At 42.7% G+C, this 22141-nt stretch overlaps 1 protein-coding gene and 1 pseudogene across 1 annotated transcript in view; both read left to right on the top strand.

The window, feature by feature from the left end:
- The window catches only part of NRPC2 (nuclear RNA polymerase C2), a 44599-nt gene extending 23383 nt beyond the window's left edge, over positions 1-21216 (top strand). Inside the window, exons 22-38 of the mRNA XM_078591786.1 lie at positions 3788-3892; positions 4003-4083; positions 4194-4325; positions 4407-4451; positions 4545-4622; positions 4796-4935; positions 5007-5097; positions 8787-8908; positions 8986-9121; positions 9196-9326; positions 9888-10013; positions 10081-10136; positions 10289-10359; positions 17741-17825; positions 17896-17999; positions 18325-18453; positions 20994-21216. Coding sequence (XP_078447912.1) covers positions 3788-3892; positions 4003-4083; positions 4194-4325; positions 4407-4451; positions 4545-4622; positions 4796-4935; positions 5007-5097; positions 8787-8908; positions 8986-9121; positions 9196-9326; positions 9888-10013; positions 10081-10136; positions 10289-10359; positions 17741-17825; positions 17896-17999; positions 18325-18453; positions 20994-21044 — 1683 coding nt within the window. The 3' untranslated portion in view covers positions 21045-21216. The remainder of the gene's footprint in view (positions 1-3787; positions 3893-4002; positions 4084-4193; positions 4326-4406; positions 4452-4544; positions 4623-4795; positions 4936-5006; positions 5098-8786; positions 8909-8985; positions 9122-9195; positions 9327-9887; positions 10014-10080; positions 10137-10288; positions 10360-17740; positions 17826-17895; positions 18000-18324; positions 18454-20993) is intronic.
- Positions 15647-15767, top strand: LOC144700315 (5S ribosomal RNA; annotated as a pseudogene).
- Positions 21217-22141: the final 925 nt, after the last annotated feature.

Here is a 22141-nt window from a genome sequence, read left to right as displayed (position 1 = left end):
CTCGAAAGAAGACACCGGTGATGAAAGTCCTGTGAATCGACCTCAGGTGGAAGATAATGGGCAATCAGAAATTGAACACCAAGTTGATGCGGAAATTGAGGAAAGCCGGAATGAGCCAGAGGAGTTAGAAGACAGACCACCTATCAGTGCTGTGGAGGATGACCTTAGTTGGCCCATAGCACTCAGAAAGGGGGTACGTAGCTGCCGGGCCAGAGCTAAGTACCCTAGTAGCCAATATGTCAAGTATGAGAAGTTCAGCGATCACTACAGAAGTTTTCTCACACGGTTGGGAGAAATTCAGATTCCAGTCAAGGTCGAGGAAGCCCTTCAGGACCCTGGATGGAAGTCTGCCATGGATGAGGAGATGAACGCCCTCTTGAAGAACAATACATGGGAAATTGTCACCTTGCCCAAGGGAAAGAAAGTTGTGGGGTGCCGCTGGGTTTACACCCCAAAGTTCTCAGTAGACCGTACACTAGAACGTCTCAAGGCCCGGTTAGTTGCCAAGGGATACACCCAGACGGAAGGCATTGATTATGGGGAGACCTTTGCTCCGGTGGCCAAGTTTAACACAGTGCGAGTGCTGATTGCGCTTGCTGCTAAGTGTGACTGGGATATTCTTCAGCTTGATGTGAAGAATGCTTTCCTTCATGGAGAGCTAGAAGAGGAAGTTTATATGCAGCTCCCTCCGGGATACACACTCACAGACCAGCCAAATCAAGTATGCAGACTGAAGAGCATTGTATGGGCTTAAACAGTCCCCTCGAGCCTGGTTTGGGAGGTTTACCAAGGCGATGGTTGAGTTGAACTACCACCAAGCTAGAGGGGATCACGCATTATTCATCAAGCAGGGACTAACGGGAAAGGTTACTATCTTACTAGTGTACGTGGATGATATCTTGATCACTGGGGCAGACATAGAGGAAATAAGCCGACTGATTAGTTCACTATCAAAGCAATTTGAGATGAAAGAACTTGGTAAGTTGCAATATTTTTTGGGAATTGAAGTAGCATATTCCAGTGGTGGTATACTGCTGAGCCAACACAAGTATATCCTCGACCTCCTCCAAGAGACGGGACAGTTGGGATGCAAACCAGTCTCCACTCCCCTCGATGTGAATGTTAGAATCGGCAGAGACGATGGAGGTGCAGCAGTGGACAAGACGGCTTATCAGAGGTTGATCGGAAAGCTAATCTACCTTAACCATACAAGGCCAGACATATCATTTGCCGTCAGTTTGCTTAGTCAGTTTATGAGTGAGCCACGGGAAGTTCACCTTCGGGCAGCCCATCGCATCCTTGCTTACCTGAAATTCACTGTGGGCCAGGGACTTCTCTTCTCACGTGAAGGGGGGCTCGCGCTGGAGGCTTACACAGATTCTGACTGGGCAGGGTCCGTGACCGATAGTCGATCCACATCAGGGTACTGCACATTCCTTGGGGGAAGTTTGGTCACATGGAGGAGTAAAAAACAGAAAGAAGTATCGCTATCAAGTGCTGAAGCGGAGCTGCGTGCATTAAAGAGGGGTGTCTCCGAGTGTCGGTGGCTGAAACACCTCCTAGAAGACATTGGCGTCTATGACAATAATGGCATTTGCCTATATTGTGATAATCAGTCGGCCCTGGCAATAGCAAAGAACCCGGTTCAGCACGACAGGACTAAACATATGGCCTTAAATCGACACTACTTAGCCGAAAATATTGATCGTGGCGTTATCAAGCCGAAGTACATTCCTTCTGTAGATCAGAAAGCAGACATCTTCACTAAGGCTCTTCCGGGTCCCAGGTTTCAACAGCTGGCGTCCAAGCTCGGCATGGTCAACGCCCACACCTAGCTTGCGGGGGGGTGTTGGACTGGGACTCCTCAGATCCCTATTTTCCCCTTCTCCCTCTTCTCTAAGTCTGTTGTAAGTGGGCCACAGATCTATAAGTGGCCCACCCTTTTTCCCCCCTCTTTTCTCCCCTTTTCTTCTCCTTTTTCCTTCTCTTTCCTTCTCGAACTTACTCTCCTTTTTCCCACGTGTGGCCCACTGTTTAAGGAGTCACACGTGGGACTCTAGTCGAGTAAGTGGTCCCACGTGGGAGGCCACTTAAGGACCTCCCCACGTGGGAAAAATGTAATCGGGGGGCCTTTTAAGTGCCCAAACCCTAGCCGCTAATGAGTGCTTCTCCTGTTCATTCTTTCTGTTCCCTAAAGGCGCCGCCCCTGGGCTGGAGCTCCTGCAGCCTCCTTCTTCCTTTGCTTTGGCCTCTTCTGCCCTCTCAGACACATCTCTGTGCTATACTCGACTCAGATCCACTTGCTGGGAACAGTTTGACATTAACGTTAGAAGATTGCTGGAAAAGAGTAAGACAGGATAAGGGTGATTGTGGGCTGTGGAATTCTCATTCTTCTGTTCATGATATTTCATGTTCCTTGTACACCATAACCTTACTGCTTATCTGTGATGTCATATTATGCTATTTGATAAATTTTTTTTCATGTTAGAGACCGCTGGAAAAGTCTCTATGGATGAGGGATGTTGAAGAACAGGTAGAGAGAAAGATAGATGTGTTCAAAATCCCCAGAGGAGATGAAGAACACACTCCCAGAGCCTCTAGCTGCCCAAACACGAATTAGGGTCTCGATATAAACATCATCGTATCTCATTTAGTGTTGCCCTTTAAGTACTGGGTCTTTTAAATCGGAGGCCAAAGCCCAAACTGATACACATTTCTTCTTCTCCAAGAATTACTAAGGAAAAGAAAGATCAACCAGTAAAAGACCAAATGCATACTAATACTGCATGTGCGAGAATCAATAAATATTGAGGATAGGAACGAGCAGGCACATTCAGTCGTTTCTTCAAGATTCAGTTGCAGGGAGAAACCAGTGGCTGGTGAGCAGAATGGGGTCTGCAATCCAGAAAGGGGAGAGCTCATCTGGAAATCTCCATTTATCTTCTATCTTCCCACCTGTGATTCTACCTCTCTCTGTATTGTTCTTGCTATGCTTCATATCTATTTCTGATCAGTATCACAATCATAGTTAAGTCACTTATTCTCTGCGTGAGAGAATAAGTGTTCACTCGCGTGAGTCACTAATGTCATTTATTCTCACGTGTGAGAATAAATGAGTTAAGACATAGCGGAACAGGTAGGAGAACTGCTGACTGGAAACAAAAGGGAGAGGTGAGCCACCCATCGAACGTGGCTCACCTCTCCTTTTTGTACATGCAGGAAAATAGAGATTAGAGGTAAAATGCCTAACTAACAAAATGGAACCAATGATGACAAACCCAAATCAGGTTAGGTCTCTATCGATGAATGATCTTTGGAAGAAAAGGCTTAGGAAAGATAAAGGAACCGATGGCAACAGACCCAAATGAGGATAGGCCTCAATCGATGAAGGATCTAGGAAGAAAAGGCAGAGAGAGACAGAGAAGAGAGATAAAATAAACTAGGGACAACAGACCTGAATCGGTTCCTACATCCTTCTGGGATGATCTCCCGCCCAGTTCAACAAAAAATGGTTGACTACTATCCTTTGGGGAGGGTTTTATGTACTTAAAAGGGACTTCTCTTTGGGAAAATTCCAGAAATAGGCTAGACAGGCGTTGGGGATAGAATACAATAGTTATACATCATCGCTTTATTTCTTTCATTTCATTCTAAACTGTTACCTATAATTGTTTATGTTAGTATATAAGTTCATTAATTGTGGCGAATTTTTAGAATCTGAAATTTTGGACACTCCAATGTTCTTTCTGTCACCAAGCTTTTCTGAATTATGGCGATTTGCTGTCAGCATTGTGTTTATGTTGCTTCTGATGGTGGTCGAGTATGCCGACCGCTTGTCATTGCTGATAAGGGTGTTTCAAGGGTGAAGGAGCATCACATGAAAGAGTTGCAGGTATTATGATTCACCATTTTTTATTATTATTTTATTTTTTATTATTCTCCAATCATTTTCATCACTTGAGGAAATTGAAAGCCGTTTTGATGCGGTGAATAATGTCTTAGGATGGGGTGCGGACTTTTGACGATTTCTTGCACGAGGGTCTATTAGAATACTTGGATGTCAATGAGGAAAACAATGCTCTGGTTGGTTTCTGAACATATCTGTTTTTTATTTGCCATACATGGAAGGATTTCATGATCCTTTATCTTGCGCTTAGACAAAAAATGCTTTATTTTTGGGTTCTTGCCAATAGATCGCTTTGTATGAAGGAGATGCGGAACCTGGGACAACCCATATCGAAATAGAACCTTTCACGATTTTAGGTGTGTGTGCCGGATTAATTCCTTATCCACATCATAACCAGTCTCCAAGAAATACATATCAGGTATCTGAGTTCTTTGATTAAATAAACCTCAGAATATCAGTAGGGCATTGCATAAGGTTTTATCTCCATTTTTATTTGTAGTGTGCTATGGGGAAACAGGCAATGGGCAACATTGCTTTTAATCAGGCAAGAAGTTTCTGCATTTATTTATTTCCTCTTTTTTGGTTAGTCTTTTTCTTTTTTTTCTTCATGGAGAATATCATTACTGTGTTTTTGCAGTGGAAGCGAACGGATACATTGCTTTATCTCCTTGTGTATCCTCAGCGTCCTCTTCTAACTACGAAGTCAATTGAGTTGGTTCGTATTCTATAATAATTAGCAGATTACTCTTTCTTGGTATTGAATGCGTGTCCTTTATAAAAAACTCTGCACAGATCTTTGTGTCATTTTCATTGGTCAATTGTCTCCTTTCAGGTATTTAAACAAATTAGAATTCTCAATTAGCTAATATCGTCTTTTGTGACATTCAGGTGGGATTTGACAAACTTGGTGCTGGACAGAATGCAACTGTTGCAGTGATGAGCTACAGTGGCTATGATATAGAAGATGCTATCGTAATGAATAAATCATCTCTGGATCGTGGGTTTGGCCGTTGCATTGTATTAAAAAAGTAAGCTTTGTTCTTTATTGAATCCCTATTTTTCATAATGCTATCATATTTATGGGCTATTTCTCATACAGGCATTCTGCTATTATGGAACCCTATGACACCATTGTCAAACCGCAGATGGTTTCAACAAAAAGTGGACAGTTTGTTGACTCTAAGATGCAGGTATTTATTTTACTACTAATTCCAGAATTCGTAGTACCACGCCTCTTACTTGTAAGCCTTCTGATTTGAATATTTTTGACAATGTGCTCTCCTGATGAATGACTTTGCATGTGGATCATATTTGAGTCGTTTTTGCTTGATTACGAGTTCTGTTTCTCTTTGCTTTCTTCAGGAAACGAATATTTTGGACAAAATAATCTTTGAATAATATTTTCAGTGAGGAGTACCTGAGATTCTCCCCCCGGCCATAGGATGCTGAGCAACTATCTGCAAGAACAATCAAGGCCACAAAGAATAGAATCCACAGGGGACTGTATTACAATGTGTCAGATGCTGGTTGTCTTTGGATGATCAAAGAAGAGAGAAATGAGGCAGGGCGACGGAAGAAGATCAAAGAAGCCCCTGGGACCAAAGAAATGAACCTTAGAAAATCAGTGTTATCGCTCACTTTCATTAACGTTCAGTCTGCCTTAAATATACAGATTGGTTATTACACTTTTTCTACAAAACACCCTTCTAAAGTGGGGAATAACAAAAATGCCTGGCCAGCTTACCCCATTGTTGGAGACAGCCTGCAGATGTCTGACTTAACCTAAAATTATGGTTTAGACAAAATAGAATTCAATCTGTCGCCATTCTTTCGAATGAGACTAATACACTTTTCTTAGAAAACACCCTATTAAGCTACCGTGCCAGTTGACACAGCTGTTGGAGATGGCCAGGAGCAGTCTAAAATTGTCTCCACGCATAACTATGGGGTGGACAGAAAGCAATCTGATTTATGTCACCCATTCCTTAGACATGCGGTTTTGTGTTCGGCTGCCTTGCGAGCAACAGACAATTTTGGACCAATAACAAATTTCAACGAAAGAAGTAAACTGTGTTCAATATGTGTGCTCCAGCTGACCTTGGAGCTACTTGGTTCTACAGTGCACTGGGGATAGAGCAATGAGATGACATCCCTTTCAAGATAGAGCAACCCATCACTCTGTAACGTCTCCAATCTTCTGGTTCAATGCATTGTCATACAGTGAACAGGGAAAATTATCAAATATTTTTCTGCAATTCTGATAAATTCTATTCAAGGAAATATGTCAGAAGGAACAAGAAGAGAGAGGTCAACGGCCGCCGTTGACCAAGAACTGTCGATTCAGACAGAAGGGGAGGAGCGTGCACCTATAGACAAGGGTCGAGGAGACCAGGTAGGGAATATATCATTTTCTTGGAGATCAAGCCTGACTGTTACATCGGAAGAGGCCAGAGGAGCAGGAGTCAGTCGGACCTTCTGGAGAGTACGAAGAAGCCGAAGTCAAGCTCGATCCAGGCAGGAGCTTCCATCACGGCTAGGGACGTCCAGATCTTGATGGAGGAGGAGCTTCACCGAGGAGACTGAAGCTGCCTAGATCTGGTCGGGAAGGAGGCTGACCAGAGATTGAAGTCGTCTAGATCTGATTCACGGCATTTCCTTATGGAACAGTAGAATTTGAGATCTCGTGTATTCGAGACATTGTGCCATTGGCAACTTTATCAAATATCCCAATTGATACATTTCTTATCGTATCAAATTCACATGTATTTCTTCATTTTGAGGAGAGTTGGGGTGGGATATGAGATTTGGAGCATGGTGAACATCTCGCAGTATCCTCAGTGTTCAATCCCCAAATCACCCATGACAGCCCTCAAAAGAATTTCATGACCTTCGATGTGCATTGGCATTTGAAGAATTTCATGTCACTCACTAGACGTCTGGGGTCCATTGTAGGGTATTTTGATCATCATATAGAATCCATTGTAGGGTGTTTTGATGGTCTTATAGAATTCATTGTAGGGTATATTGATCATCATAATTAAAATCAAGGAAAAGAAGAGGAAGATGGAAAGAAGAATATGAGACGTTAAAATTGCGTATTCCTGAAGAACTTCTGAAATGGTAGTTCTTTCCTTCACAAAAGTCAGCTACTCTGGGGCCAAGAAAACCTCAAATGTTCATTCAACAGAAAGTCTCCACAATGACCTTATTAAAGGAGTATTTATAACCCTAAGATTGTTCTAGAATTTGTTATTCTTTCTGCCTAAGACTCAGTCGATGTCTGAGGCTCCTGTTGACCAGGTCTTCCTTTGTTGAGTCTTCAGGACTCTATCACTCAAAAAATGAGTCTTCAAGGGGGAGTCCCCTTTTTGGCGCAGCCTACGTAAAAATCATCCCTCGCATTCGTGAATTATTTGATGCCAAACTGGGTGATGGAGAAGGCTTTTGGTTCTGGCAAGATAACTGGTCCAAACAAGGTCCCTTGAAGTTGAAGTTTCCCAGACTATTTGCTCTAACACGGAACCCAAATGCCATGGTCAGCGAATGTTGGGACGGGGCTTGGGTCCCAACCCTCTCCGAGACATTATCAGATCTTCGGTTTGAGGAGCTGTTGGGAATGCAGGAGACCCTCCTACCTTTCAGTCCTTCAGCAGATTATCGAGACGGATGGGTATGGCAGGGGCCACCTTTCTCGGTGAAGGATGCATACTTGAAGATTCGAGGGTTGGCGAGAGATGACCCAGAAGTCAGGCAGGCATGTCACATAATGCTGAAACTAAAGATTCCTCTTAAAGTGAGAATTTTTGGCTGGTTGTTGAGGAGACGGAGACTCGTCACACGGGTCTATTGGCGGAGGTGGGCACCAGCAGAGCCTGTCGCTTGCCCCTTGTGCGCTAGGGGCGAGGAAGACTGCTCACACCTTTTCTTCACATGTCACCTCGCTCAAGGAGTATGGGCCTCGCAACAGATTTCAGGGGTGAATATCTCCTCGGACGACGATTTTTGGGCATCAGTCACGACGGGTGGATACCGGAGCGTAATGGAGTGGGGGAGAATTCTCGCAATACTGTGGGCGGTATGGTTGCACCGAAACGAAGTGGTGTTCAAGGGAGGAAAGGCTTCAGTCGAGAGTGCCATATTTGACGTTGAGGCGCTAATATCTTTTTGGGGGGTAGGGGGATAAAAGCAGGATGTGCGGTTATAACTGTAAATGATGTGTACATGACTTTGTTTTTTTAATAGTATCAGGTGGGCCACCGGTTTCGGGTGGTCTGCCCTATTTTCTTCAAAAAAAAATCAGTCAAAAAATGAGATACTGACTTTGATGCTTTGCTGGTGTCTGACATGGTGTTTGACTGCTTCAATGTCTCTATCTTGGACTCTGCTGACTGCAGCGCCATGTAAAGTCTTGATTTCTTCCTTGGTCGCCTCTTCTTCTTGCCTCATGATGTAGACAATTGTAAAAACTAGAGCAAGAAGAGGGACAACAAGAAATACCCCCAATCATATGAACCAATGAATCGTATTAAGATTCTAATCTTTTTCGCAATTTAAATGGGGTGGAGTTGAAGAAGGTTGAAAATCCTGAAGAAATGATCAAATTCTGACAGAGTAACACTGCCCTTGATGTTGTGTTACAGAGCAATTAATTCTGGCCTTGATGTTGTGGTATCTTCAACTTATTTAATTGGTTTGTCGTATAAAAAATTTGATATGATACAGTGCATGCTAGGAATCCAGGTTTTGTAGACCCACAATTGAGGATCTATTCTTTCATTTGTCTTATGTTTTTATATTTTGTTCTTTTCATTTAATTCCTAGCTATATCTATTGTCTTCAAAGTCATAAAGTTCAATATTCATAAGATATTTTTCTTCAGATATTGGATGCAGATGGAATTGCTGCGCCGGGTGAAATTATCCGGAACCATGACATATTTGTCAATAAACATAGCCCTAAGGTTGTCAAAGACCAATCTAAGCCTGGAGAACTACGGGGAATGTACGTTTCATCCTTCTCTTGTCATTTGTTTATTTCCATAAATCTTTTCTTATGCTGTGTCGTTTTGTCAATTATAGTGATTACAGGCCAACACCTGTGACATACAAAGGTCCTGAAGGAGAAACAACTGTTGTTGATCGTGTCGTGCTGACAACAGATGTGAACAACAGGCTATGCATCAAATTTATTATTCGCCATACCCGTAGACCTGAGGTAACTGTCTATTTGTGTTGGTAATATTTTCGTTGTAGCTGTAGCTTCTGCTTTATGTTTCCTCTTGAATGTAGGTTGGGGACAAGTTTAGCAGCAGACACGGGCAGAAGGGAGTTTGCGGTACAATTGTTCAGCAGGAAGATTTTCCATTTTCGGAACGTGGAATCTGCCCTGATTTGATCATGAATCCCCATGGATACCCCAGGTAGATAATTTATATATGTATGTTTTACAAGCCTAACCTCTGTCAATGCTATTTCCACAATTTTCCATTTCGGTAATTCACTTTATAGATAATTGATATATGTATCTTTTCCATTGGCTGGGAAATCCTCCCAAAGGCGAGGGACAGTTGTTGATCCCAGCCTATTGACATTTTTATCTTTGTTTTTCTCTATCCCTCTCTACCCTTCTAATGTCTTATCCAATGGACACCTTCCGTATCCTTCAGTTTCTTATTGTTGGTCATTTTAAAATCATAAATTTAGGATGTTGACTGGAGTTTGCTGCAAACATGCTCGATTATCTTTCAATCCAGTATTTGATTTCTATTTCGAACCTGGGTTTCACCATTTATAATTGGTTTACAGCCATCTATCTCGTTGGGTTCTACTTAGACATATCAGTTAGTACTACTAATTAATGTAGTCTGGTATCATTATGATGAATTTACTGGTACAAGAAATTTGTTTTCTGGATGAACCATCTACCCCTCAAAAGTTGAGATGATCATAAATATATAACTTTTGGAACTTTTGATTTGCAGTCGGATGACAATTGGAAAGATGATTGAGCTTCTTGGTGGCAAAGCTGGAGTATCTAGTGGAAAGTTCCATTATGGCAGTGCGTTTGGGGAACCAAGTGGCCATGCCGATCGAGTTGAAGCAATAAGGTCGTGCTATTGTGCTAGATATTAACGATGTTGTCATTCCCTCTCATACTTTCTTTGTGTGTGACAGTGATACTCTCGTGAAGCATGGATTCAGTTACAGTGGAAAAGATTTGATTTACTCAGGTATTTGAAACATCAACAATAATATTTCCACAATGCTTTGAAATTCTTGTTGATGTGGCTCATGTTGTTTGATTGTCCTCGCCTCTAATGAAAGCCCTGAAGGCAGCATTTGAAGGTAAGTTGTTTACGTTACATTTTTATTATTTTTTCAGGGATTACGGGATATCCTCTCCAAGCATATATCTTCATGGGGCCAATCTACTATCAAAAGTTGAAACACATGGTAATTTGCCTTTGTTGTTGCTGAGTTTCTTTTTCTTGGTAGTGTTTGAAGCAGGTGTGTTATTGTTATTTCCTCTCATATGTTTCCTTCCATTTATACAGCTAAACAACATCCGGTTAATTTTTTTAATTTTTGAAACATACCTCTGGTCAATTTACAGTTTGTCATCTCTCCTGTCTGCCACATCTCCTACCGCCCTGCTCTATCCCTCTTGATTCTTTGGTCTATCTTCTGCCCTCTATCTCTTTCCCTTTGTAGCTCAAAAGGTAAGTTTAATTTTTTTGGTCTTATGATGTTTATGAGCTGGTTTTAATGAGCTGAAGGGCAGGATCTGGTGGTCATACGAAAGTCCATACAACTTGGGTAATTTGGATACATGGAAAACAGGGTGAATGGAATCTTCTGGTGTGAGGTCTACCTTGTAAAGTTCAGGACGCACACACACCAAGATGGGATAGGGTCCAAAGTTTTTTGGAATGATTTTCTTATTTGGTCTATTGGTTAGGGACTTTATCCGGTAAGGTTTGCGCTGGAGAAAGATGCAATCCCCCTCATTAAACTGTTGGTCATTACAGAGCTTATCAGCTTGGAGCTTCATTCTTATCTGTGGGTGTCAAAGTTGATCGTTAAGGTGTCAATGATGTGATACCTGTCCTCGTGGAATTGTTCCAGAGCATACACTGGGGAGGCCAGTTGTCGGCCGCATAAGATCTGTGGTGGCTCTCTTCCATGCAGGGCAGGGCACAGTGACATTTCTGTAGAAGAGTGGAGAAAAGAATTGTAGCTCAGCTCCCCCAGGGCAGCTAGGAGTACCAGGCTTTTGGTTTTCTTGAGACAAAACACTGGCAGGCGTCTAAACAGCAATTGACTCTCTTCATTTGCATACTGGTTTCCGGAAGTTATGAGGAACTGATTCGAAGCTCAGTCGCTTGTGGGCAGTGTGGTCCCTTCCAGAAACTGGTGTTGAATGTACAATCCCTGTAGGAGATGATAGAGTGCAAAATTCAATGCACACATATTATGTCTTTCAGAAAGACCTTCGCGGCGTTGTTGGCAGTTATTGGATGACACATTATATAAAATCAAAACCTTCGGACTTGGTTAGGCCTTCAATGAAATCAAGAGATGCATTGTCCTCTATCTTCAAAGGTATAGGGAGTGGTTGGAGCGACGCGTTGCTTGAAGTGTAGAAGCCTTGCATGCCTGACCGATGAGGCACTCATAAATATAGGATTTGATGTGGTTCTTCATGCCCTTCCTATTAACATGTTGTGCCACATGCTAATACGTTTTTAGAAACCACCGTGGCACCCTCTGGGAGTGTTTTGGAAATCCATCTGAATAATTGGGATAGCAGGGGAACAGGGAGATGGCACCAAGCAACTTTTGTATCCTTCAGAATAATCGTCATTGCCATTTCTTTATAGCCATGACAATTGCAATGAGCTCTCATTCACACACAGATTTGCTCTGGGCTGAGTGAGGGAAATTAAGCCTGTAAATGTGATGGTTTGGATCCGTTGCATTAGAAATGCATCAACCCCTGTGCTAGAAAGAAACATAGGTGTTGGTAAGGACAAACAGATATAAGTCAGGAAGGTCTTGTACAGGTGTACTGGACAGATAAATTTGGAACTTGTCCATTGCTACTTGAGCTTTAGAAGACCATTCAACTGTGTCCTTCAGAAGAAATGTCAAAGGTGCAGCTTGAGCTGCATATCAGCAGACAAACCTGCAGTAACACCCAGTCAGCCACACAAAACTACGCAGCTCCTTCTCTAATGTCAGTGGAGGCTAGTTCACAATAGCTGCAATTTTAACCAAATCTATGGCAAGGCCTTCTGCTGACACCCAGTGGCCGAGGTACACCATGTGCGGTTGCTGAAGTTGCGGTTTTTAACATTGGTACAAAGGCAGTTTTTGGCCAACATTTGGAAGAAAGCTTTAACATTGGGCGAATCATCTTTGCAGCTCCGGCTATAAATAAAAGTATCATTGAAAAGTGCTAGCTCAAATTTTCTTAGAAAATAAGAAAAATATCATTTATTAGTGATTGGAAGTTGGCTTGGCATCCGATAATCTGAATGACATCGCCTTAAATTTAAAGTTTCCGTGATGTCTTGAAGACCTTTTTTATGATATCGTTATCCTGCATTCTTATCTGATAACATCCAGTTCCCAAATCATGTTTGGAGTTGACACACATACTGTGCAGTTCTTTAAAATTTCACGAGCAACAGGAATTGGATATTGTTTTGGAACAGTATCCTAAGCGTGGTAATCGACACTGAATCGCTATCTTTCATCTTTCTTTTTGACAAGTAGGGATGGGCTGCAAAAGGGCTGTGAGATTGGTGGATCAGGCCAGAGGCAAAAGTTCTGATGCCGTTTTATCCTATTTGTTCTTTTGATAGAAGGAATACTGGTAAGGGCAACAATGTTTATTTGCTGATTTCTCGGGGTTATGTCTCAATAGAGAAAAGTCAGCCTTTGTGGGATTTGGTTTGTTGGTGGACGAGGAGATCCAATGCGCTAATGCGCTAGGCACACCCCGAGGTTCGCTACCAATGAAGTATTTGGGTCTTCCGCTGACAGGGAGACGCCTCCTAGCTGCAGACTGGCAGCCAGTGATTGACCAGGTGGAGCGCAGGTTGGAGGGCTGGCAGAACAAGGTGTTATCACGAGGGGGTCGCCTGGTACTTTTGAGGTCGGTGCTCTCAGCGATCCCTATATTCTTCTTGTCGGTATATAAAGCACTGGCAGTTGTGACAAAATGGCTTGAGGGATTAATGAGGCGGTTCGTTTGGGGAGGCGACGGAGAGGGGGATCCTAGGGGGATACCCCTAGTGGTGTGGGATGTGGTCTGTAGACCTCTAAAACAAGGAGGCCTGGGGGTTCTTCACTTGGAATCCATGAATTTGGCATTGCTGGCTAAATGGGTCGAACGAGTTACGACACCTGCAGAGGGTCTGGTTTTCAATGTCCTAAGAGACATGTATGGCCATGATATGGATTGGGAAAGGCGATGGGTGAGAAGAAGGGGGGAGTCCCCTTTTTGGCGCAGCCTACGTAAAAATCATCCCTCGCATTCGTGAATTATTTGATGCCAAACTGGGTGATGGAGAAGGCTTTTGGTTCTGGCAAGATAACTGGTCCAAACAAGGTCCCTTGAAGTTGAAGTTTCCCAGACTATTTGCTCTAACACGGAACCCAAATGCCATGGTCAGCGAATGTTGGGACGGGGCTTGGGTCCCAACCCTCTCCGAGACATTATCAGATCTTCGGTTTGAGGAGCTGTTGGGAATGCAGGAGACCCTCCTACCTTTCAGTCCTTCAGCAGATTATCGAGACGGATGGGTATGGCAGGGGCCACCTTTCTCGGTGAAGGATGCATACTTGAAGATTCGAGGGTTGGCGAGAGATGACCCAGAAGTCAGGCAGGCATGTCACATAATGCTGAAACTAAAGATTCCTCTTAAAGTGAGAATTTTTGGCTGGTTGTTGAGGAGACGGAGACTCGTCACACGGGTCTATTGGCGGAGGTGGGCACCAGCAGAGCCTGTCGCTTGCCCCTTGTGCGCTAGGGGCGAGGAAGACTGCTCACACCTTTTCTTCACATGTCACCTCGCTCAAGGAGTATGGGCCTCGCAACAGATTTCAGGGGTGAATATCTCCTCGGACGACGATTTTTGGGCATCAGTCACGACGGGTGGATACCGGAGCGTAATGGAGTGGGGGAGAATTCTCGCAATACTGTGGGCGGTATGGTTGCACCGAAACGAAGTGGTGTTCAAGGGAGGAAAGGCTTCAGTCGAGAGTGCCATATTTGACGTTGAGGCGCTAATATCTTTTTGGGGGGTAGGGGGATAAAAGCAGGATGTGCGGTTATAACTGTAAATGATGTGTACATGACTTTGTTTTTTTAATAGTATCAGGTGGGCCACCGGTTTCGGGTGGTCTGCCCTATTTTCTTCAAAAAAAAAAATTGGCGGAGAATCCTCCTTCAAGGTAATGGCTTGATCTACTGGACCATGAGAGGGCAAGTTGGTTTGCTAGTCAAAGACTGCTGTAATATAGCTCGGATTGGTTCTTGTGGAGATCGCTGGGAGCATCCCGTCTGGTGACATGATTTAGCTCCAGCATAAGTTGGTGATGCTTGCACAATGCTTGCTCATTTTTCAGGGGTTCGCAAGTTTGTTATACATACATTGTGGGGGTGTGTTAAGATCCTGAATTGATCTTACCATAAACAAGCAACGGAAATCCTTGAATTGTCGACAAATTTATCATGTAAAGGAAAACAATATATGTGCTTCCGGGAATAGTCTGAACAATCACTATGTATCAATCTCACAATTTCAATACTTAAAAAGGGGAAAGATAACGGAAGAATCGGTGGGATGGAGAGATGCTGGATCGGTCGTCTGCTCCTCTGGATCTGAGATTACGATCCGGAGCTCCAGTCTTTGGGTCCTAACGACTTCTTTTCTCGCATACATCTTTATTTGAAGTGTCCTCTTTATATAGGGTCTAAAGTTCGTTGGTAAACTCTGTTTGACTGCCATGTGTCAGCTTGACTGAATAAGCTTCTTCGCAGGCTTTCTCTGATACGTGTGGAAGGTTTGTATGAGGGTTTGCCTGCAGGGTGTGAAGTCCTCCCCCGACTTTGATTTGGATCATTACGGTGTTGTAATTAGATACGAAGGTACCCAAGGTTTTTAACCACTGGATGCCCAGAATAATATCTGTGCTGCTGAGCAGGATAGGCCGGAAAATCCCACTGATGCTTAGACCTTGCATAGAGAGTGTACAATCATGAAAGCATTGAGTACATGGGAGCTTCATGCTGTTGACCGAGATAATGTGAAACTCTAGGGCCAGCGTCTTGGTTAGTGCCAAATGGTACGTTATATTGGTCCTGATGAAATTATGGGTCGCCCCTCAGTTGATAAGAATCAAGATCCCCATTATCTTCAACGGTCCATCAGTTGTGATGACAATGGCTGAATTTAATGAGATCTGGGCTGTGAATAGTGCTTTCTCCTCGGTGTCTTGGGTTCCACCTGCATCCAATATGGGGGTCATCTGGCCCGTCAGAATTATCAGCTTCGTCTAGTTTGACCACGATATTAATGTTCTGCACACAGGTGCTGTGGACCAAATCGTCCATTGCAATAGCACAAGCCCTTCGTTTTTGTGCCTGGAATTCAGCTTCAGTCAAGTGGAGCCTTCTCGTTGGTCATGGCCCATGGGTCGACTTTGGGCTTTCGATGGGAATAGTGGCACATGGTACACTAGTATCAGCACACTAGTGTACCAGATCCCATTAGAACTCTGAAGTTAAGCGTGCTTGGGCGAGAGCAGTACCAGGATGGGTGACAGCCTGGGAAGTCCTCGTTGGTGACCACAGCATGGGCATGTATTCACAGTTCAAAATTTCAAAAAAAAATAGTGGCACATGCTCCTTGACAGTCGGATGGGGCAGTTGAGAAAAGGTGTTCCCTCAGAGCACTTGGCCATGGGTGCTTAATGGTGGCCCCCATCTGACTGGCTGTGAGGTCAAATGGGGGTAGCCAAAGGTAGGCATCAAGGACCCATAATGCCAAGCTTGGTTGAGGCATACCAGATATTTTTATGCTTCCAAAGAAGCATTCACTTCAGCCCAGAAGCCACACCGTATGGTGTGAGTTACTTCTGAACAAGCCTTTGGCTTGTGGACATTTCTCCCAGCCATCATGTTGAAGACTTATTAAGCGATCATATGAATCCAGGTAGCGAATTCTGAAAAGGTGCTCCAGTTGCCGAGTGAAGTCAGCCTAATCTCAAATAGAGAAACGGTCTTCTGTCAGGAGGAACCAATCCAGTGCTTGAAGATCAAGGTAAGTGAGAGTGACTTGAAGATTGTCCTGATCCAATTGCAAATTTAGGCAGAATTATCACTCTACCCGACACAATCAACCTTCCACATTGTTGCCTGTGAAAGGAGGGATTTCCCTGTGATGTAATACAATCCACAGGCGAGTTTATGAATGCCGGAGGCCCAGGAAGCCAAACCAGCCCATTGGCCCAACAGAAAACCTAATCTAAGGAGCACGAAGGAGGAAGCGGCATCGAAATTCAATGTAAGAGTTCTCCCGTTTCCCCCTACCTCTGCCTTCTCTACTTCTCCACTGACCTCGCTGGCGTCCCCTCTGCAGAAGTTCTTCCCTGCGACCGCGGCGGCGTCTTCCCTCTGGAACGACTACCCCCCTCCTCAGCTGGCCTTCTTCCTATCCCTGTTCCCCCCTTCCTCTTGACTAGACCAGAAGTCTATTCCTCTCTAGGCATCGACGAAGCCCAGAGATGGAGTTTCTTTTCTAAAACTGTTCTGCAATTGGTTACATAATATCATTATTGTTGGGATCCTATCATGATGCTGGTGACGAGAGCGATCTGAGGAGTCAGCTGGGTTGGAGGGTCCCGAGGTGGTGGTGGCAGTGGCAGATCATCATCTGCATGATCAGGGTCTTTGGTGGAGGGGACAAAACGACGTTGCTCATCTTGGTGCAGGTAACAACCATGCACCAGGTGCATGGAGGCCTGACGTTGCAACAAGGTTCCACATGAACGAGAACAAGCGATGACTTCCAGGTATCTGAATCAGCCCTCCAAGGCCACAGTGGATTGCCCAAAACACTGTTTTGGATGCCCTAACCTGGTTTTCCCAATAGATGCCCTAACCTATTCCCTGAACGCATTAAAAGGGAAGCTCACAAGCTTGCATGTGCGTCCATAAGACGCATGTGTTGGCCCCTGCTATGTCAGAGATACATAATGGATTTGTGACATAAAAGCTGTCAGATCAAGCCAAAGTTCTACATTATTTCTTTACATAGTGTACCAAGAATGCACACTTGGTTTTCAATTTATGTGTGATGTGATTTCTGTTCCCCCAACAGTCTGGGACCTACTTTCTCGGATCATGGTTTGCTTAGAGAATATCTGGTGTATAAACCTTTAGTGTCTGGTTTAATTACCCTGATCGTCCTACACGACTTAAGTCACTGAGTTCCAAGTGGAAATCAGTGACATAAGTTATCTGAGTGGGACAGGGCCCCCCATTAACTTAGGTTATTAGTTCCCGCCGATGTGATTATGAATACCTTAAGAGATTTTAGTGTGAGCCAACAATGAATGTGGCCCACTTATAACATTATACGGAAACAATAAAGAGAGAATATGTGGGTCACTTATAACACTTGGCCTATGCCTGAAATAAAGAGATGGAACGAGGAAATAACACAAGCAAACAAACATGATATTATCAATTAATCTTGCTCGAAAATTAGTGAGTTAGTGTTCATGATTCCTTTTCCTTAATTTGATTTCGTTGGTCTGAAAGGTTTTGGATAAGATGCATGCTCGTGCTAGAGGGCCTCGTGTGACTTTAACAAGACAACCGACTGAAGGAAGAAGCCGAGATGGAGGTATGCTGAGCTTATTTTTTGTTTTTCAACCTGGCTGTTATGATGAATGATCTCATTTTCTCTTAATCAGGATTACGTCTTGGGGAAATGGAACGAGACTGTTTAATTGCATACGGAGCAAGTATGCTGATCTATGAGCGTTTGATGTTATCGAGCGATCCGTATCAAGTTCAGGTAATAAGTGATCTTTTTCTTTAGGACTGTGCGGATACTTCAAACGGAACACTTCCGTTTAAATTTAGTAACTTGAATGAAAAAAGCTGAGGAAAAAATATACACAAAACAGAAGAAAAAAGATGGTTTAAAAGCGTACGCTGAATCAGCCTTTAAAAAACGTGGAAAGACAAAGATAATAAAACAAGACAGAATCTTAAGTAGAGCTTTTTTTCCTCACAATCTTAGAATTTTTTTTTCGTTTTCACAGAATAGTTAGAATCTTAATTTTCTTTTTCGTTTCCTGAAGTTGAAAATCTTGAAAATTTATGCTCCTTTCTGACAGGTTTGCCGAAAATGCGGGCTTCTGGGGTACTACAACTATAAGTTGAAGACATCCATTTGCTCAATGTGTAAGAATGGTGACAGCATTTCTTATCTGAAGTTACCTTATGCTTGCAAACTTCTATTTCAGGTAAATGACTCATTTTCACGGTTTATCACTTCTCTGTTCCAATTTCTTAGGATCACACAAACCATTTTCATCGTTATTACAATTTCTTTGTCCTTTAAGTTTCTTGATTGGGTAAGTTTCATCATTACTTAACAGAGCTTGTGCATGCTTGATGGATGGATATCAGTAATTCTCTTGCTGATTTTAGACTCAAGAAAAGTTGGTTATTTTCCTCTGTCTTTATGTCTACTCCATTTTCTTTGGCCCCCACATATAGTTTCTGAAGAAGCTTTTATTCTGGAGAAGGCAGAAACCTTATCCTCAACTTAGTTAATGAATTTGGGTTAGCTACAAGGTATTTAAGGGGAGGCCAGAAAGAGCTCGTAGTGGGCCATTGTACAAGAAAGGGAAATAACAGCTATGTTTAACACTGATAAAACTCCACAATACTATGGTTGAAACTTGTCAACAAACAGACAATGGTGTCCAACAAGTACCCCTCCGAGGGGAAACTAGGGGGGAGTGGGGTGTTGAGAGAGAGAGATGGCGAGAGAGAGAGAGATAGCCGGCGGAGTAGACGACGCGGAGACGGAGAGACCCTCTCTCCTCGCATGCAGGGACGATCGACTGCGAGAGGAACATCGAGATTGAGTTTTGGAAGAGGGAATATGCGAGAGCACTCACCTGGGAACCAAATCTCCTCCCTCCCGTGTTGTGGGTCCCCTAAGAACTGCTGTGGCCTGGCCTGTCGTGGGCCGGGCCAGTGCCATTGTGTTTGGGCCGATGTCGCCATTCGTAGATGTGCCTTAGGATCGCATCAAACACTCCTCAATCTAGTGAGTGGATGTTATCCTGGCTCTTGAAACTGCTGCCTGGCATGACTTTGGTGAATATATCAACCTGCTGCTGGCCTGAGGGAGCAAAAATGGTGCATAATGTGTCATAGTCTAGTTTCTTTTTGATGAAGTAATGAAATCATGTTGAACTGGGTTATGAGCATTACTAATGGAACATCTGTCGTCAGAGAAAAAGTGAATAAACTGATCACGGGGCAAACTCAGGACTGCAAGAAGATTTCAAAGCCACAACACTTCACAGATGCCCCGAGCAAGACTCCAAAATTCTGCGTGAGTACTAGGGCGAGAAACCACATCGTGTGCCTTGCTGCACCAGGTGATCATGTTTGATGGGATCATGTTGCTCTGGGTCAGAGAAAAGGTGAACAAACTAATCACTGGGCAAATTCAGGACTGCAAGATGATTTCAAAGCCACAACACTTCACAGATGCCATGAGCAAGACTCTTAAATTCTGAGTTAGCACTAGGGCGAGAAACCACTTCTTATCTTGCTGCACCAGGTGATGAGATAGCCGCTGAGGAACTGTGCCCTGTGGTTGAGCGACGATGAATAGGGGAGACTGGATAATTGGGATAATCAGCAGAGTTCCATTCAGTGGAGCCACTCTTGAACGAATTTTTGATTGGTTGGTGAGCTTGTTGATAGATCTGCTGCTTCATCTCCTATTTATGTCCTGTATGTACTGGTGCATCATCTCCTATTCATAGATCTGCACCTGCCTTTATCTTGTTAGATACTCAATTACCAATCTTTTAAACAAAGATTAAAGTGGTGCTGCGCACCTTTTTGTCGTGGAGGAAAAATTCGACTGTTTTGGGAGGCCAGAGTGGGTTAAACTGTACTAATTATGTTACTGGTCAACAACATTGCTAAAACTCATGGAGGTTTCTCCATGTCTAAATATCCGAATCTTGCCCACTATCTTTTGTATAACAAAGCAGAGCACAGTGTCTGCTGCTTCATATGTCACAGACGTGGGACATGCATTTATTGACTCAGACTACTGACAGCATAGGCAACATCTGGATGAGTATGAGTGAGATATAGGAGTTTGCCAACAAGTTGATGGTACCATCTTTGATCAACAGGGTCTTCATGTTCTTCAAAAGAGCGGCGGAGATTCGCTTCAATAGGACTGGGAAGAGGCTGCCCGTTTGTTTTTCCGTGCTCCTGGAGAACATCAATAGTATACTTTTGTTGACAAAGAAATATAGCCACAGTAGAATAGGGCACCTCAATGCCTAGAAATTAAGAAGGTGGATCAAGATGCTTAATATCAAGAAATTAAGAAGGTGTTCAGCAAAATAAGCTCCCCTATGAGAGAATCATTCTTTATCCTTTGAGTTTCCACATTGTGTAAGAATTAAGACATAATCTTGCTACGAAAGTAGATAGGATCTTTATGGAACTTGTGCATGCTTTTTAAAATCGTATCGACAACATTTTTGCTGAATTTGGACATGGAAAATCTCAGCTTTATTGATTTCTCTTTGCTTCTTTTTTTCTATCTTTTGTTATTCGGAGTGAAGGGGTTTCCTAATCAATATGTTAGGATTTTCCTATTTACTAGAAAAATCGTTTGCTGAACATTTAAATCAACTTCTCTGACAGCTCCCAGATTGCTAGGACTACTTTCCTGTGCTTTGATTTTATGGCTGTTTATATATTCACTCTATATTTTTTCATCGCTGTTCTCTCTCAGGAGCTGCAATCAATGAATGTTGTTCCTCGGCTGACTCTGACTGAAGCGTAATTGACGCTGCTATGTGCACCTGATATCTGTTGTATCTTGAAAACGATATTCTTTTTCTATCATTGTTTGCCTTTTAATTTATATATTAGAAAATGGCAGAAAAGCCAGGCTATACATTCGTGTATTTATTCTATTCCACTGTATATAGCAGGAGCTGTATTCATTGGATTAAGCTCTAATTGCTTGCGTCTGTTAATCTCTATCTCTCTGTATTAGACAATAATCAACGAGTCATTATCAAAAGAACGGTAAAGACAGCTATTGTGTTTATTTTGTTGTTGACTTGAATTTAGGTTTAACTGATGCTCCGATTATGTTCTATCAAATATGAGATCTTGAATAAATTTGTTGAAGGTATTTGTCTTGTTAGGTGATGAAGTCAATAAAGGGTGAAATTTGTGATTATCTAGTTCATGCAACACATTTAGAGTTTCCTTATTATAGGGAAACCAAGGTTAAATCTACAGGAATCACAGGCGTTGAGATTAAAAATTCCTTGAGATGAGAGAGTAGAGAATATTAGGATACAAGCGCGGAAGGTATGTATTTGATCAATTCAGTACATGCATTAAATATAAGATCACCATGTTTAGATGACTATAAGGATATAACGAAAGGACTAGGTTAAGATGGAGGAAACATAATTTATGTATAATCATAAGTTGTAGGGATATACGAGGGGCGTCAGGTGAACTTTTTACTAGTTCAAGGTTAAGATGTCAATGGCAGGAAATTAAAGGGCACATCCCAACTTGTGGAAAGCCTTAACTAAATTCAGAATAAAACATCAATTATTATATTTATTAAAGGGCAGATACAGAATTATAATGTCTATGGTAAAATATTTGGGCAGTGAAAATATATAATTACTACAAGAATGATTTTATAGACGGAGGAAATAATAGTAAGATAAGAAAAATGGATGTGATAATTGGAAACTATTTGACATTTTTTTATTAAAGAAAAATTACTAAATTGATATTTCTTTAAACAAGGATAAATATGAATGCTTAAAGAGGAAAAATACTAACATTTGGTCTCTATGTGCGCTAAAAACCTCGCTAGTTGCTTGTCCAAGCCGAAGTAGCGTACAATTT

This window comes from Wolffia australiana, chromosome 2 (genome assembly GCF_029677425.1).
Source record: "Wolffia australiana isolate 7733 chromosome 2, ASM2967742v1".
Taxonomy (NCBI): Eukaryota; Viridiplantae; Streptophyta; class Magnoliopsida; order Alismatales; family Araceae; genus Wolffia; species Wolffia australiana.
Note: the sequence above shows the minus strand (reverse complement) of the source record. Positions and strands in the feature narration are given on the sequence as shown.